The 18,850-nt window shown below is 34.3% G+C and overlaps 1 protein-coding gene across 1 annotated transcript; it reads left to right on the forward strand.

The window, feature by feature from the left end:
* The first annotated feature begins 12,097 nt into the window (after nt 1-12,097).
* Nucleotides 12,098-16,069, forward strand: LOC120091453. Its single transcript, XM_039049487.1, has 9 exons — nt 12,098-12,383; nt 12,637-12,837; nt 13,033-13,195; nt 13,446-13,516; nt 13,730-13,778; nt 13,871-13,941; nt 14,050-14,162; nt 15,182-15,281; nt 15,783-16,069. Exons 1-9 carry the CDS (start codon nt 12,272-12,274, stop codon nt 15,875-15,877), a joined length of 975 nt encoding a protein of 324 aa, XP_038905415.1. The 5' UTR covers nt 12,098-12,271; the 3' UTR covers nt 15,878-16,069.
* Nucleotides 16,070-18,850: the final 2,781 nt, after the last annotated feature.

Genomic DNA, 18,850 nt, shown 5'->3' on the forward strand with positions numbered 1-18,850 from the left:
CATGTAGCAGATTTGGTTGGAATGACGAGTTCAAATGTGTGGAAGCAGAGAAAGAGGTTTTTGATATATGGGTTCAGGTAAGAAAACATATTAAAATATTATTATCTTACAATGGCGAACTCTTTCTAATATAATATTATGTTCTAACATAATATATGTTCTTGTTTGTAGTCCTATCCCAATGCGAAGGGTTTGAGACAAATCATTCCTCTATTATGATGAGCTTTCAATCATCTTTGGAAAAGATAGGACCACTGGTGAAGGCAATGAAACTCCGTACGATCAAGCATCTGGAACAGATGAACATTTGGAGAATATTTAGTTAGGATCACAGGTTAATGAACAACTGTTGGATTTTATGCCCTAAAACTCGTAGTTTGTAGATTAATAAACATATTATGTTTTTTTTTCCCGATAAAGTTGTTATTGAAATTGTAATCTTGAATCCAACAAACTAAGGTCCTAGGGCTATTTAATGTAGTTTGAACTTTATGTAGTGAAATAAATGTGGATCAAACCCAAATATATAGCCAAAATGGTCTATAGTATATGAATAAGATTGGACACCTTATTCTGGGGACACTATGAATGCGGCCCACTTTGTAGTTAGTACAAACGATGTGATCTTGAATCGTTCATATAGAGATATGTGAGTGGGGGCATCCTATGTAAAGAGTTTACATAAGACTGAACCATGAAATAGTCACTTTCTACGTTCTAAATATCGTTTTATGTATAAAACTGACTATTTCGTTAATTGATGACCTAGGCAACTTAATCTTAATCCTGAGCTAACTATGAACTCATGTTCACTTGGAATTATCCTTAAATCTGCATAGGTGAGGGCAGCTCAATATCGCTAGCCCAACAAGCCTCCCATTTCAGGGGTAAGATCGGGTGGATAGCTGGGAACGTAGGGTGCAAGACGAAATTCCCTCCTACCCGTTATAGGGATAGTAGATAGGTTGTTCCCTTTAGTATTGAATCCAGGTCTTAAACAGGGGACCCCACCCTCTCCTTGGCTCGAGAGGGATTTGGTTTATAGGTTGAACCTTAAACCAATTGTTCATTAGAGGATCAGTGAAACTTAAGGAACAAGATGTAGTCTTGGGAGTAAAACGGTTTTTATGACCCAGTCGAGATTACGAACAACCTGTGAAGGATTAGCTTACTAATCATGGTTATATCAAATGGACACAAATATATCTATAGTGAGAGGAGTGCAACTACGGGACTATAGTGGAATGACCCATTAGTTAACGAATGTTGATTAGCTCCGTCTAAAGAGAAGCTGTGTCTGGACTGGCCTCCTATTATCCCGGTGCTAGCTCATTAGTTTAGCCAACTAATCTCATATCGTTGGAGCCCATGATCTATAGGTTCATTAGGTTCCCCTATTAGCTCATATGGAATAAACTTAGAACAGTATGATAGAATGATTTAAATTGTTCGAATTAGGTGAAGAGAGAGAAACCGACAAGTATATATGATATAGTGGTCGGATTTTTCAGTTTAGAGATACAACTTTAATATTTAAATGTGATTTAAATATCAAGAATATGAATACGTTCATATTCGGGAGCTAAAAAATAATGAAAATGGTCAAAGATGTAAAAAGTCAAAGAGTTGACTTTTGACTTTAAAAAGTCAAACTTTGACCGACCTTATATTCAAATGTGATTTGAATTTCAAGAAAATGAATGCGGATTCATGCTCGGGAGGTCAAAATTAGTCAATACGGAAAAAAAATCATAAAAAGTCAAAATGTTGACTTTTTGGTCAAAGTTTGACTTTGGCCAAATGACTATTTTGCCCTTTGACTAAAGTTAATGGGAAAATCCAAACTTTTGTTGGATAATTCTATTAACAAAATAGTGGGCTAGGTGTTGGCTTATAGTAGAGACATTAAACCCATTAAGCTAGTGGATTATAAATGTTGGGTTTTTATGGATTTGGTTCATGCAATTGTTGCATGGTTTTTTTCTATAAAATAGACTTTCATTTTGAATGAAAAAAGTTTTGCCATTTTGCCAAATTTTTTTTGTAAATTTGGGCTAGAAAAATCACATTTTTTGGAGAAAAATTTAAAACCCAAACCTAATCCAAAATTCCATTTATTTTTTCAATCTCTTTCTCTCTCTCAGTTTTCTTCATCCACCGGGTCCCACAACTCGGTTCTGAGTCCAGAGATAGTAGGTCAACTCTAGTGGTGGTCCAAAAGAGTTTGGGTCAAGATTCAGCAAGGAAAAGCGATTTTTGAGAGCTTTAAAGGTAAGTTAATTACTGTTTTTTTCCCTTCAAATTGCATGTTTTTTTCCTTTTAAGTTATAAGCAATTAGAGTGTAATTAGATCCTAATTCCGCTTCGTATGTCTCGTGTTCCATCATGTGGTATCAGAGCATGCTAGAATTATGCTCAATTGCTTTTGGTGGGTGTTTGTTTCCTATCTATTCAAGTGTTAAATGAAATGTGGACTAAAGTGGATTTATTATGATTTTGGCATTGTTTTTCTCTAAATTTCTTGTGAAAATTTGTAATTGCTCACATGTTTATGAGCATTAATGTGTGAAAAAAGGGTCTGTAAATTTGTTGGAATCATTAGAGTTGAAATTAGGCTATAATTTCTTGATTCCGGGAGAGAGAACAGCAGGAAATTGAAGAAAAATGCATCACAGACCCGAATTCGGCTACTGGACCTGAGAGAAGGCTCCTAGACTCGACCCGACCTGATTCGCCACCCGGATTCTCTCGCACACGCGTCTGGCTTTGCACGCCTGCCCGGCCGAATCTGACCCGAGTGCCCGCCCGATCCGATTCGCACGACCCGGTTCGAAGCTACCTGCGCGCCTCCTGCTTGCTCGCGGCTCACGCGCCCGCTCCGCCTCCGTCGACCCGACCCGCACTTTCGTTGACTACACCAACGTGCATTGACCAGTCGGTTCAGATGGTCTGGACAGATTCAACTTGGTTTTTGGAGTTTTTGGGCCGGTTCGAGAGCTTTTTGGCCAATTCAAGATGGTTCAAAGTATTTGAAACCGATTCCGGGAAGCTGGTTGCTGAATTTTGTAAGAAATTAGTTATTTGTTTGTTTTTAATGCCAAAATTGATCCACTTTAGTGTTGTTTACCTATTATGCATGTGATGTATAATGTTGTTTAATTATGTGTGCATATAGTATGCCATATAGTTTTAAAACCCCACCATAGGAAAAGCATGTGACATGCATTTGTTATATCTTATAAGTGTTATAAAATATATACTATGCATGCTTAGTTTTAATATAAGTGTTATATTAAAGCATGTTTAATTGAAGGAAACATGTTATAGATGAATGCTCTAGGGTTATAATTGTTATAAAATAACCTAGACTTCTAAAATCTATAACAAAGATAAGATGCATGCTCATTTAGTGTTAACCATCGAGCAATCCCAATTTTCATAGAAAATATGTCGATATCTTTTAAAACCGAAGTTACAAGAAAACTCACCCGGCAAGATCTTGGCAAAAAGTCAGATAAGATGACTAAGGTTAAAGGTTTTTAAGTTGACAGTTCACGGAACACCTACTACCTGGAGATTAAGCCGACGTCTGAGTTAGGTTAAATTGATTTTATGAGCATGCGTGAGCGGTGTAAGGTAATAAAATTTGTTTATCACCAAGACATCGTAGATTAAAAATCCAGTATAAAAGTTATACTCGGATGAATCACCAGACTTAGGATATGTTTAGTTAGCCGGAATGTATCGCTAAGTATTTTATACCCTAACCGTCTAGAACACTTCAGCTGGAGAGAAGTAATGTATTTTTAGCTCTAGCGTCCCTAAGAGTTCACACCGTTAGATTCATGCTTGGCTTTGGGCCGCCCTGGGAGCAGACTCCATTCGAAGAGTGTTTGCATGAGTCAATACCAAGGTGAATAGGGGAAGTTGTTCATAGTAAGTGGGAGAAGGAAGTGTGTCAACACATCCTACGGTCTCTTCCATTAAGTCACACCGTGAGATTCCTATAATGCGCTTGCATGTCTGTCCTGGAGCAATCTTACCAATCGAAGGGTTGTATTATAGGATTCGGAACTCCGCGAACTCTAGAAATCGATAGAGTCTCTCATGTCTGTTTTCATTCTTGTCTTTCCAACTTCGGGAGCATAATGATTCCAATGTTTGAGGTCTGAAAATAGAGGGTCACACTTACGAGAATTATTAAGCGTTAGTAAATTCTTGACCAAAGTAGCGATAACTGAGTTACTATAGGGATAAGAGTTATTCTGGTGATAGTATCTAGTCAAAATAGTCTTGGTTCAACTGAGGAATAGTCGATCACCCCTCGGTGGAGGTTATTCTAAACCATTGAAATATCGTTGCAAAATATAATAATAAAGGGTACATTATTAGTTTTTTTTTGCTAAACTTGATTGGATTTAAAAGATTAATGTTTTTTTTTTTATTAAAAAGTATATGTTTTTCTTTTTAACATGACTAGCTCTTTAGATCAACTTTTAGCTTCCGAGAAACTAAACTGCGATAATTACTCAACATGGAAAAACAATATGAATTCAACACTAATAATAGATGACCTCAGTTTTTTCTTAATTGAGGAATGTCCTCAGGCCCCTGCCTTGAAAGAAGTACAAGGTAAATATGATTTACTAGTTACTGAGACATGTGTAGTGGAGGATGATACCTCAACCTGGATATTGGATTCAGGACAGTCGAAACTCAGAATAAAAGACAAAAAGTTTCTTCTAATGCCTATATATGGCACCGAAGACTTGGCCACATAAATCTCAAAAGGGTTGAGAGATTGGTTAATAATGGACTCCTAAATCAGTTAGAAGACAATTCTTTACTTCCATGTGAGTCTTGTCTTTAGGGAAAAATGACTAAGAGATCTTTTACTGGAAAAGGTCTCAAAGCCACAATACCCTTAGAGCTCGTACATTCGGATCTCTGTGGACCGATGAATGTCAAAGCTCGAGGTGGGTATGAATATTTCATCAGTTTTTTTGATGATTATTCAAGGTATGGTCATATTTACCTAATGCATTACAAGTCTGATTCTTTTGAAAAGTTCAAAGAATATAAGACTGAGGTTGAGAACCAATTAGGTAAAACAATTAAGACACTACGATCAGATCGAGGTGGGGAGTATATGGACTTAAGATTCCAGGACTATATGATAGAACACGGAATCAAGTCACAATTCTCTGTACCTAATATGCCTCAGCAGAACGGTGTATCTGAAAGAAGAAACAAAACCTTGTTGGACATGTTCGCTCAATGATGAGCTTTGCTGAGTTACCTGATTCCTTTTGGGGACATGCATTAGAGACTGATATCTATATTTTGAATAACGTTCCCTCTAAAAGTGTTTCAGAAACACCTTATGAGCTATGGAAAGGGCGTAAAGATAGTTTACATCACTTTAGGATTTGGGGATGCCTGGCATACGTGTTGGTGCAAAATCCTAAAAAATTGGAACGTCGTTCAAAACTATGCCTATTTGTAGGTTATCCAAAAAAACAAAAGGTGGTCTATTTTACGATACTTAAGAGAATAAGGTATTTGTATCGACAAATGCCACTTTCTTAGAGGAAGACCACATAGAAGTCATCAACCTCGCAATAGACTAGTATTGAATGAAATTTCCAAAGACGCTACAGATAGAACTAGTTCATATACTAAAGTAGTAGATAAAACTAGTACATCTGGTCAGTCACATCCTTCTCAAGAGTTGAGAATGCCTCGAAGTAATGAGAGGGTTGTTCATCAGCCTGACTGTTACTTGGGTTTAACAGAAACACAAGTTGTCATACTTGATGACGATATAGAGGATCCATCGACCTATAAACAGGCGATAAAAGATGTGGACTGTGATCAGTGGGTCAAAGCCATGGACCTCGAAATTGTTGGATCGATATGGAAACCCTAGAGGGGGGGTGAATAGGGTTTAATTAAACTTTTTTCTTAAATTAACCCAATTAAATAATTAATACACTTTTTATAAATAATAAGAAAAATTCAATTTATGAAACAAATAAGATAACAAAAAGTGTGATAATTTAATTCTATCAAATTTTAGCAAATAAATAAGAACAAACTAAAACATACAATAAAGTGCTTAAATTAATTGCAAAAATAAAAAGGAAAGAGTAAGAGAAGAAGAAACTGTAATTTTTATAGTGGTTCGGTCAAACTCGACCTATTCAACTCCCCAAGCGCCTCTTGGAAATTTGAATAAAATCTTTCCGACTCCTTCCATGGATTAGAGCCCAACCGTTATACCACCGCTCCTTTTACAGGTTCAAGAGCAAATCTGATCCTTTCCATAATTTAGGATCAAACTGTTACAAATGTTGGAATTTTTGAAGAACACAATACAACCTGTCTCTTATACACATCTAGATGTGTATAAGAGACAGGTCTGATTCTTTTGAAAAGTTCAAAGAATATAAGGCTGAGGTTGAGAACCAGTTAGGTAAAACAATTAAGACACTACGATCAGATCGAGGTGGGGAGTACATGGACTTAAGATTCCAGGACTATATGATAGAACACGGAATCAAGTCACAACTCTCTGCACCTAATATGCCTCAGCAGAATGGTGTATCTCTGTCTCTTATACACATCTAGATGTGTATAAGAGACAGTCACCGGATTGGTCATTGATGCTGACTCAGTCGCCACGTCATCGCCACCGGTATTTTTCGATAAAACTTGTTTCGATCATAACTTCTTCGTTTTAACTCCGATTTGAGTGATTCAAGAGATGTTGGAATCGTTGTTCCGAGATCTATGCTATAGATATATTAAAACACTAAAATTTTTAGTAATTAAAAATTGAGTTTGTTATCATCAAAACATTGATTAATTAATTAATTTGTGATTAAGGACCAAAAAGCCAACAGAAATGAAGTCTATGTACTTCAATTCTGTTTGTAAACTTGTAGATCAACCAAATAATATAAAATCAATTGGTTGTAAGTGGATCTACAAGAGAAAACGAGACCAAGCCGGTAAAGTACAGACTTTTAAGAATCGACTTGTGGCAAAGGGTTATACCCAAAGAGAGAGAGTGGACTATGAAGAAACTCTCTCTCTTGTTGCCATGCTTAAGTCGATTATAATAATATTATCCATTACCACCTTTTATGACTGAAATTTGGCAGATGGATGTTAAGACAGGCTTTCTAAACGACGATCTTGAGGAGAATATCTATATGGCTCAACCAGAGGGGTTTATCGTACAAGGTCAAGAAAAAAAGGTTTGTAAGCTTCAAAAATCCATTTATGGGTTGAAACAAGCTTCTAGATCTTGGAATATAAGATTTGATACTGTAATCCAATCTTATGGCTTTGTACATAATGTTGACGAGCCTTGTGTTTATAAGAAGATCGTCAATTCTACTATAGCGTTCTTAGTTTTATATGTTGACAATATTCTACTCATTGGGAATGAAGTAGGTTACCTAATTGACATCAAGAAATGGCTAGCAACGAGTTCCAAATGAAAGATTTAGGAAATGTATAGTATGTTCTCGGGATTCAGATTATTCGGAACCGCAAGAACAGAACACTAGCCATGTCTCAAGAAACTTATATAGACAAAATGTTGTCTAGGTATAAGATGCAGAATTCCAAAAGAGGTATGTTACCTTACAGATATGAATTCATTTTTCAAAGGATCAATGTCCTAAGACACCTCAAAAGGTTGAGGATATGAGACACATTCTCTATGCTTCCGCAGTAGGGAGCCTGATGTATGCAATGTTATGTACTAGATCTGACATATGCTACGTGGTAGGGGTAGTCAGTAGGTATCAGTCCAATCCTGGATATGATCATTGGACTGCCGTTAAAAATATCCTCAAGTATCTTAGGAGAACGAGGAACTACATGCTCGTGTATGGTACTAAGGATTTGATCCTTACTGGATACACTGATTCTGATTTTCAAACCGATAAAGATGCTAGAAAGTCTACATCTGGATCAGTGTTCACTCTTAAGGAGCAGTTAGTGTGGAGAAGTGTGAAGCAAAACTGTAATTTGCGGACTCCACAATGGAAGCTGAATATGTAGCTGCTTGTGAAGCAACAAAGGAAGCAGTATGGTTGAGGAAATTCTTGACAGTTTTGGAAGTCATTCCAAATATGCATCTGCCTATCACCCTATATTGTGATAATAGTGGTGCAGTTGCAAATTCAAGAGAACCAAGAAGCCACAAGCACGACAAGCATATTGAGCGCAAATACCACTGATCCAGAAGATTGTACATCATGAGACATTGTAGTAACCCAGATATCTTCTGAGCAAAACATTTATAATCCTTTTACAAAGGCTCTCACGGCTAAAGTGTTTGAAGGTCACCTACAGAGTCTAGGTCTACGAAGTTTGTAAACTAGGACAAGTGGGAGAACTTTTGGGTATATGCCCTAGTTTATTGTATTCATATGTTTATTGTACTCATATGTTTCTCGCTTAAATTCAACATTGTGATATTCCACTAGGAGTTTTAGTCCAATTGGGGTTTGTTGGATTTTATGTCCTAAAACTCGTAGTTTGTAAATTAATAAACATATCTTGTTTTTTTTTTCGATAAAGTTGTTATTGAAATTGTAATCTTGAATCTAATAAACTAAGGTCCTGGGGCTATTTAATACAGTTTGAACTTTATGTAGTGACATAAATGTGGATCATATTCAAATATATAGTCAAAATGGTCTATAGTATATGAATAAGGTTGGGCATCTTATTCTGGGACACTATGGATGCAACCCACTTTGTAGTTAGTACAAACGATGTGATCCTGAATCGTTCATATAGAGATATGTGAGTGGAGGCATCCTATGTAAAGAGTTTACATAAGACTGAACCATGAAATAGTCACTTTTTACGTTCTAAATGTTGTTTTATGTATAAAACTGACTATTTCGTTAATTGATGACCTAGGCAACTTAATCTTAATCCTGAGTTAACTATGAACTCATGTTCACTCGAAATTATCCTTAGATCTACATAGGTGAGGGCAGCTCAATATCCTGGCCCAATAAGCCTCCCATTTCAGGGGTAAGAACGAGTGGATAGCTGGAAACATAGGGTGCAAGACAGAATTCACTCCTACCTATTATAGGGATAGTAGATAGGTTGTTCCCTTTAGTACTGAATCCAGGTCTTGAACAAGGAGCCCCCACCCTCTCTTTGGCTCGAGAGGGATTCGATTTATAAGTTGGACCTTAAACCAATTGTTCATTAGAAGATCAGTGGAACTTAAGGAACAAGATTTAGTCTTGGGAGTAAAACAATTTTTATGACCTAGCCGAGATTACAAACAACCTGTGAAGGATTAGTTTACTGACATGGTTATATCAAATGGACACAAATATATCTATAGTGAGGGGAGTGCAACTACAGAACTATAGTAGATTGACCCGTTAGTTAATGAATGTTGATTAGCTCATTCTAAAGAGTTTAGCCAGCTAATCTCGGATCGTTGGAGCCCATGATCTATAGGTTCATTAGGTTCCCCTACTAGCTCATATGGAATAAACTTAGAATAGTATGATAGAATGATTCAAATTGTTCGAATTAGGTGAAAAGAGAGAAACCGATAAGTATATGTGATATAGTGGTCGGGTTTTTCAGTTTAGAGATACAACTTTAATATTTAAATGTGATTTAAAAATCAAGAATGTGAATACATTCATATTCGGAAGCTCGGAAATAATGGAATAGTCAAAGATGTAAAAAGTCAACGAGTTGACTTTTGACTTTGAAAAGTCAAACTTTGACCGACCTTATATTCAAATGTGATTTGAATTTCGAGAAAATGAATGCGCGGATTCATGCTCGGGAGGTCAAAATTTGTCAACACGAAAAAAATCATAAAAAGTCAAAATGTTGACTTTTTGGTCAAAGTCAAACTATTTTGCCCTTTGACTAAAGTTAGTGGGAAAATCCAAACTTTTGTTGGATAATTCCACTAACAAAATAATGGGCTAGGTGTTGGCTTATAATGAGACATTAGGCCCACTAAGATAGTGGATTACATGTGTTGGATTTTTATGGATTTGGTTCATGCAATTGTTGCATGGTTTTTTTCTATAAAATGGGCTTTCATTTTGAATGAAAAAAGTTTTTCCATTTTGTCAAAATTGTTTTGTAAATTTGGGCTAGAAAAATCACATTTTTTGGAGAAAAATTTAAAACCCAAACCTAATCCAAAATTCCATTTCTGTTTTCCATCTCTTTCTCTCTCTCGGTTTTCTTCATCCACCGGGTCCCACAACTCAGTTCTGAGTCCAGAGGATAGTAAGTCAACTCTAGTGGTGGTCCGAAAGAGTTCGAGTCGAGATTCAGCAAGGAAAAGCGGTTTTCGGGAGCTTCAAAAATAAGTTAATTACTGTTTTTCCCCTTCAAATTGCATGTTTTTTCCTTTAAATTAAAAGCAATTAGAGTGTAATTAGATCCTAATTCTGCTGCATATGTCTCGTGTTTCATCAACAACAAGAAAGTATACCTGACATGAACATACCAACAATTGATGCATGGATGAGGTTTTCTCATATACACCCATCAATAGGTGTACTGGATCAAGTAACGATACGAGAGGAACAAAACGCAAGAGGGCTCCCTTCCGATATGAAATATTTGACATTGTACTCACAACAATGGACGTGCAGGAAAGTAAAATGGAGAAACTTGTTCAATGGCAGAAAGAGAAATATGAATTGGAGCTTAAGAGACGTCGGGAGGTCATCGAACAGATCTACCAAGTTGAAGGTTTAAAGGAGGACGATCAGTTGACCCTCATAGATATGTTGGTGAATTATATTCAACGAACAAACGTTTTTAGCCATTCCACCACCATAAGGTATTGCATGCGTTTGTTGGGCAAGGCTAACTAATTACGTTCTCGATGTTTGCAAGTTGCTTTGTTATTATTTTTTGTAACTTCCCCTAGTCCCTTATTGCATAGATATCATGTATTTTATTTTTTGTGACATGTACAAATAACCCATGACATGTGACCCTTACATATGGATGCAATTTTTTTAAAGCAAGTTGTAAAATGGCCATGTATAAGGCCATCAAATTATATAAAATCTTTTGAGGGGAATGAATTTCATATCCAGTCTAGATTTTTTTTTATCAGTGGAATGAATTTAATGAATTTCATATCGGTCTAAATTAATACTATTTTGTAAAATTATTTGGCTTTCTTTAATGAAAAGTTTGAAATGAATAATACAAAATCGAAATGTATACCATTTCTTGAGATTGGAAAGAATAAAGAAAATGCAATCAATATCTTATTCCAAATAGGATTGATACAATAATTGAATTATAAGATTAAAAAAATAGTGTTCATACAGGCAAATTATTTTAGAGTACAAAAAGTTGAATCAGATAACATTGACATATGAACTCTGCACACCCAAACACAGATATATGAACTCGGACATAACAACTCTGCACACCTAAACACAGACATATGAACTAAGATAACACAATTATGCACCCTAAATACAGACATATGAACTCATACAACACAACTCCGCATCCCAAACACAGACATCCTATATCATCTCAGCATCTTAAACATCCCCTTAGGGGCATAAGAAACATACCCTCAAGTTTAATGATATTATGAAGTTCAAGAACATGATTGAAATCACATGTCCCACCTGCACTACTATTCTATATATCATCTCCACATTATTATTATTTTTAATCTTTATTTTAATGGAAGATACAGGTAAAAGGATTATTTTAAGACGTGTCCAAAATTTAATAGTAAAAGAACGAAACTTTTAAAAGTCGAATACTATATTAAAGCTTAAAGGTATTTTGTAGAATTTTAGTTTATTACTTTAATTGTTAAGTTATAAAAGATCCTGAAACCTTTTTATCTATTTAAAATTTATTTTTATTCTTTCAGAAGTAATTTTATCGTTCATAAAATATTTCAAAATATCTTTAGATTAGAATTTATTTAAAATGCTGAACATAAATTAAGATTTGAAACAATTTAACGATGACCTAAAACAAAAAGAATTAGGACATCCATAATCCTATTTCGTCCAATATTCTAGTATATTCATATTCAATTGATTTGAAGTATGTATAAAAGATTAAGTGTAATAATGAAATAATAGATAAAGATCCGAAATAGTTTTCCCGCCTTTATTTTTTCTTCTTCTTCCTCAAAATCAGACAAAACAATCGATCAGTTGAAGCATAATTCAATGTGTGCATCTGGAAGAGAAGAAGAACAATGGAGGAATTGATCTCGAACTTCACCAAAACCCTAGCGCCGTTCTGCAACCATCTCCAAAACAGCTGCGATGCCCTCAAGCAGTCCATGGATCGCCGCCCCATTCCCCTTGGTGAATATTATCCCCATCTCTTCCTTCCTTTTATCTTCATTTTTTCTGTTCTCTATGCTGCTACAGATGGATTTTGGGTGAGAATTTTGTATAATCGTTGCATTATAGACTAGCAGATCGCATTTGGCTGTCTTTTCCGTTCGTAAATTTGCGTTGGTCCTTTGCTTTGATGAATTGGACTGAAATTTGAGTTTGTCGATATGTAAGGGGACCGATTAATGCTAATTTTGTAGATTTCCTCTATATCCTACAGATTCGGCATCATCGACCTTCATACAATCTCTCAACCGCCGCGTGTCGACTGCTAACGTTGATCTCAACTTGCTCGAATCAATGTCATTAGAAACAGTATCATTCGAGGAGCTTTTAGGTCATGTCAGTGAAGTATATAAGAAGAACGAAAGTGATCTTCTGGAGCTACAGAAGCAGCTCAAAGGTGTCGGATACATTCCAGGTGAATTACATTGAATTCTTGCTTTTCTTGTATGTGGAGATGGTATAACGTGTGCTGTAGCTAGGATATTCGTTTCTTAATTTTGTAAATTTCTCAGTTTCAGTTATAATTCTTTCGATAAAGCATAAAACAAAAGGGAAACAGTTGGCTCTTGCTTCCGTTAATGCTGTATCATTTCTCTTCTTTTGCCTTTAGAGTTTGAGATTGATGAAGACGACGAAATTCTTAATCATGTATCAACGCCTGGGTTGAATTACGAGCTTGCAAGTTCCATGGATGGATTGAACGTACCGTCTTCTTACCATAAATCAGTCTCCACGACAGGACTTGCTAAGCATAGTTTTGAAGAAGATATACTGTATCCTTCCTTCTCCCACCCCTTGGTACATGGTGTATCTTATCTTATTGGTTATTTGTAAATAGGGATAAGAGATGAAAAATTAAAGAAATGGGGACTTTTTCCAGAAATTCTTAAAGGAGAAACAATTTTTTTTTTTTTTTCCCTTGGATAGGTATTAAATGAGGATACTGATTATTTATCTAATTATCTTGCACTCTAAAAAAAATGGAATTGAAACTTTGTCGTTCTTAATTCTTATCGTTTCCAGGCTCGACGACTCTTTAAGTTTACAAAATGCTGGGCTTTCTGATGTTTGCCTTGCCACTCTAGCATCTGAAGGTCAGAAGACTAAAACTGTCACTTGCCTTTATAATATGCTATCTTCCAGAACATGTATGAGGCATAAATGTTATGGTTCTCAATATTTTGAATATATTTGAACCTTGATTTTTTTATTATTTATCGGTCTCTGGGGCGTTCTTATTTTCTCACTGAAAATCATTAGCATAGGCATTTTTTGACAACTGAGTTCTATTATTATTGCTTTTATAGGCAACTCTACGTTCAAAGATCCATACATGGATTTGCATACACCAAAAAAGTAGGTTCCAAATATTCAAGTTCGTATCAATTATGCAATGCTTTCAGAAGATTAGTAAATCGAAATTAACTTGTGACATTTTTTCCTTTTAGATCCTTAGAGAAACCGCTTGGCTCAAATTTTCCACACCAATCCACAGAACAGACTGTGGGATCCCCTGAAGGTAGAAGGTTCCTAGATTGCCGTCTTAGACACTATTAGTTGAAGAATCCCATCTTTCTACAAATATCAAGATACATATGTTCATTACTTAAGAATTTGTTTGACGCAGGGGAAGGTGAAGATTACTTGACATTTGAAGAAGCCATTTCACCTCTAATTACGCTCTCAAAGGACGATTTTGAAAGCCTCCCATCATATATGAAGGGCCTAGCATCATGGGAGGTAAGACCTCTTAATAGTTCTAGTTGATTTTATTCTTTAGTGCTTGTTGAGTTGACATTATTATCCATCTGTCTTGGTTAACGTGAGGGTTCGGTCTGGCCCTTCCTAACAAGCCGAAGGGTCATTACTAACAAATGCATGATGAAGCTCATACTTTTTCCTCCTAGTACACATGGTTGGTTCTTTATCGACTCCTGTGTTTCTGACATTTGCTTTTCATGTTCTCCCTATTAGAAGTATCGTTAATGATTTGGTAGAAAGCTATGTTTCCCTTATAATAAATTTGTGTAGAGTTCTATGCGTCTCTGATGTTATCTTATTTCCAAAGAAGTTCTCGAGGAAGTTTTTAGTCGAAATGTTACGTTTTTAGTTATACGATTGGTTTCCAAAAGGGTAACATCCATCGACACAAGATCCTTTTGATCCGAGGAATGACATTTATGTCCTCCCTGCTTTGAGCATATCCTAGAGAGATGCGTATAATGGCCTATGGCCTACGGGGCAAGTTTAATTCTACTGGGAGATTACTTTTATCTTTCATGTCATATACTCGATATATCTTTGGTGGTGAGGTTGAAAGCAGTCTTGTTATTGGGGTAATAGTCGAAGAAGATTGCATGGGAGTTTATATTTACTGCACGAGAAAACATTTTGCTAATTAGATAGGTTTTAGTAATGATAGCTTCACTCAAAAATATTCAGGTAAGGGTGATTATAAGTGCTTTAGCTATATCTTGCAAGTGTTGATTTTTCTTTCATCAATTTTCCCTCGTTGAAGAGTGTCGTTGCAAGAAATTTGGTGTGCAATCCCATTTTTTTTTTATTTTTGGTAGTCACCTAGTATGGCTTTAAAGAATTCTTTACGATTGCCGGAACATGTCATGACCCCATACCCCTCTAAGCCCTCAAATAAGATTCCAAGGATGCTTGCTGTTATATCTGTACGATATCTCTTTACGATCAACCTAATATCCACATTTCTTACTTGTAAAATTTACTTTGGAATCCAATTTGTCCAGGACCTCATCGTGGCTGTTGAGAAGATCAATTCATGCTTGGAGACGAAAGGCAAGGGGAAAAACTATATCCTTCAAGATGAAATTTCAACTATGGACCTTGGTAATTATACACGAACTAATTCACCCTTTAATGCATTTGTGAACAATGGCACTGTACATTCCACGAGAAATACTATGTTGCACGTATGACTGCTAAGATTGGCAATAGCATTAAAATTATCACCGGCGTTCTACATTTTCCATAATTTAGACGTCCATTTCCACGAGAAGTGTAAGTATGAGTTGGAATGCAGCGAAACTCAATTTACATCTCATTTGGCATATTCTTAGTCCTGTTTAGTAACCATTTGGTTTTTAATTTTTAGTTCTTGAAAATTAGGTTTATAAACACTTCTTCCACATCTAAATTCCTTTATTTTATTATCTACTTTCTACCAATATCTTAAAAGATCCAGCTAAGTTTTATAAATCAGAAAAAAAAAGTTTTTAAGCTTAATTTTCAAAAACTAGAGAATTACCAAACGGTGTCAATAAAATCACCCTAAAAGTCATTATTAATAAGCAATGTAGTAATGTTTCTATGGTGCTGTTATATTTGTAGGTCCCAAAGCAAGATCTTTTCTTCTTCTACTTGTGCGAATGAAGCGAGTGGTTGTGGAAACGGTTGAGGGTCAAATATCCTACAGAGTCTTATAGAGAAATTGAATTTGCCTTCAATTTAATAACATTCGATGTCCTACACAGGTTTGTTCCTAAATCACCGAATGCACAGTTCTTATATAATCTTTCCCTTGACCAATTTCTTCAGGAGAATGCGAGTAATTATTTGCAGTGGTTTGCCCAATATTTCGATATTTAGATATATAAGAGCTTGAAATAATTTTATTTTACAAATGTGTCTGATAACAAATGATCCTATATTAGTAGACTATTGCTTGGCCTCTTTCAAGGATGGGTATCTCTAGGATCCTCTGAGGATGGTAATTAGTAACATGAGTATGCCTTTGCATTGATATCCTCATAGGCTGAAAGATTGCAAAATAAAATGGGATATTAACTTGGGAAATTGATTGAAAGATCCATGGGATGCCTAATATGATTTTGCTCCACTTTTTAAAACTTAAGAACTTTGACCTCTTGCTTATCTCACCATTAAGCAATTTTACAAAATTACCCTTATTTCTTCTTCTTGTTCTTCTTCTGGTACGATCAACTTTGACGAGACCACACACTAGCTCTAGCAAGTCCACACAAGCATTTTCGGCCTTCTTCTTCTTCTCTACCTCTATTTAGTTTGCATTGTAGAGTAAGAGTGAGAGAGCAAGTTCAGGAGAGAATGGGAGAGAAGAGAGTGATTTGAGAGAGGAAAGAGGCGACAGAACGAGAGTGCAAGAGCAAGAATAAGAGAGTGAAAAAGTCCATTTCATGTGTACGAAATTTCTTTTTGACAGTTTCACCCTAATCTGACCTTAACAAAGGGCCAAAAAAAACCTCATTTAAAAAAAGTGGAGCAAATTTCATTTTTCTCACAATTTGAGTCATCTATTGGGTGAATCCTATTAACTTGCCATATTATTTGTGAACATTTTACAAAAGTTCTAGAGCCAAACACGCTTTTGATCTATAAAGAATTGCCTATTTAGATTTTGAAGTTTTAAAAGGAATACTTGTTATTTCTTAAGTTCAAATTAATTGTTAGTTGATTAATGAAAATGTGGCGTGAAGATGAATTGCTGATTTGACTTACTGTCTTAAAAAATTATATTTAATTTTATATATCAAATTATGTGATTAGATTATTTGAATTGGCATTCATTAGGCTTTCTTTTTTATTTCTCCATTCTATAGAGAAATTTTCATTCAATGCCACTGCCCTCATCCTTCCCATTGTTGTCGAACCCCGTTGATCATTGCTGTTGCTTCTTGTTGTCAATCACCACCGCTGCATTTGATCACTTTCACTGAAGAACTGATGAATAAATTTCCAATTTCAATAAAGCTTTTTTTATTTCCATGTTCGGGATTCCGAGTTATATAGATTTGGAAATTTTGAAATCAACTTTAACATCTAGATAGTAGATATACACCACCTCAGCAAAGCCTTGGATTTTGGGTATTAAACAAGAGATCGGTCCAAATATAACAATTAGATTTCAAGTATTAATAGATATAACAAAATGTAAAAAAAAATATTTGTAAATGTAACAAAATTTAGATTCACCTCTTATGATATATTTGGTTTAATTTTGAAATTAAGTCATTTTAAAAAAAAATTAAAGTGTTTGACGCTTTTTTTAAAATATTGTAGTTTGAAAAAAAAATTAGGAAGAGGAAGATTTTCAAAAATAGAAAAATAGGGAAGATTATTTACACAAAATAGCAAAATTTAATCTTCTTTGATAGAGGCTAATAGAATTTTATCAGCGTCTATCTATGATAGTTATCATTAATAATAGATGTTGATGGAAGTCGATCAATATTTTTTTTATTATTTTTATAAATAGTTTGATATTTTTTTTATCTATGAAAATTTTGATCAGAAATATATGATACTTTCTAAAATATTGAGAGAAATAGGATAGTTTTGCGGTACATATACACACTTCTTAAAAATAAATCTAAGAAAAAATAAATTACATCACAGGTTCATTTCTGACGTGTTGTTGAATCAATTAAGATATAAAAATTAAAAAAATGGTTAAGATACAAAAATTAAATATAAATATATATATATAAATAAGAGGTTGCAGGTTCAACTCGTGGCCATTTTAGTCGTGTTTATATATTATATAATATTTTTTAGTTTTATAGAGTTTAGATCTGAGGTTTTTTCTTTTTTTCTTTTTCATTTTTTATATTATAACATTCTTTTAGTTATATGTAGTTGAGATTTGAGTTTTTTTTTTTTTTTTTTTTTTTTTTTTTTCACGATATTAGATTTTTTTTAGTTTTATGAAGCTAAGATCTACGTTTTTTTGACATTTTTTTTAATATTAATTTTTTAGATTTTTTTAATATTAGTTGAATATATTAAAGTTCTTAAAAAAGTATAGAATTTGTAATTATTGAATTGTATATTAGACTTTATTTTTAATATTAATTATATAAAATCCGTATTAATAATTAGAGTAGAATATTAATTTAATTAAATAATTTTGTGCATTTTTTATTGTTAGATTTTTTTAATATTAGAGTTCTTTGAAAAAAGTTTAGTATTATAGTTGTTCTTTTAATATAATATTTTTTATTTAAGGTTTTTTTTTAGTATTATAGGTGAATATTTCTAGTTTATGTTTAACAATTTTATTTAGATAATTAGTCAAATATTGAGTGATACAAATAAATTATTTACTCATTATTTATTTTGTTCCTAAAAAATGGGAGACAAATGTTTGGAATTTGCATTATTTACAAATGGTCATATGATTGATGGTGTCGATGGAGTTGAATATAACCAACCAACATATGGAGGCTTTACTGTAAATGTGAACGTACACTGTAGATGTGAGATCAAACAAGTTAGAAACAGTTTATGTCCTAAATCTTGTAGTATGTAAATTATAAACAAATTATTGAATAAATAAAATATTATTTGTCTTCTAATAAATAAAGTATTATTTATTTTCATGCATACTCAAATCCAATAAACTAAAATCCAAAGTTATTTAA

The sequence above is a fragment of the Benincasa hispida genome, chromosome 11 (genome assembly GCF_009727055.1).
Source record: "Benincasa hispida cultivar B227 chromosome 11, ASM972705v1, whole genome shotgun sequence".
NCBI lineage: Eukaryota > Viridiplantae > Streptophyta > Magnoliopsida > Cucurbitales > Cucurbitaceae > Benincasa > Benincasa hispida.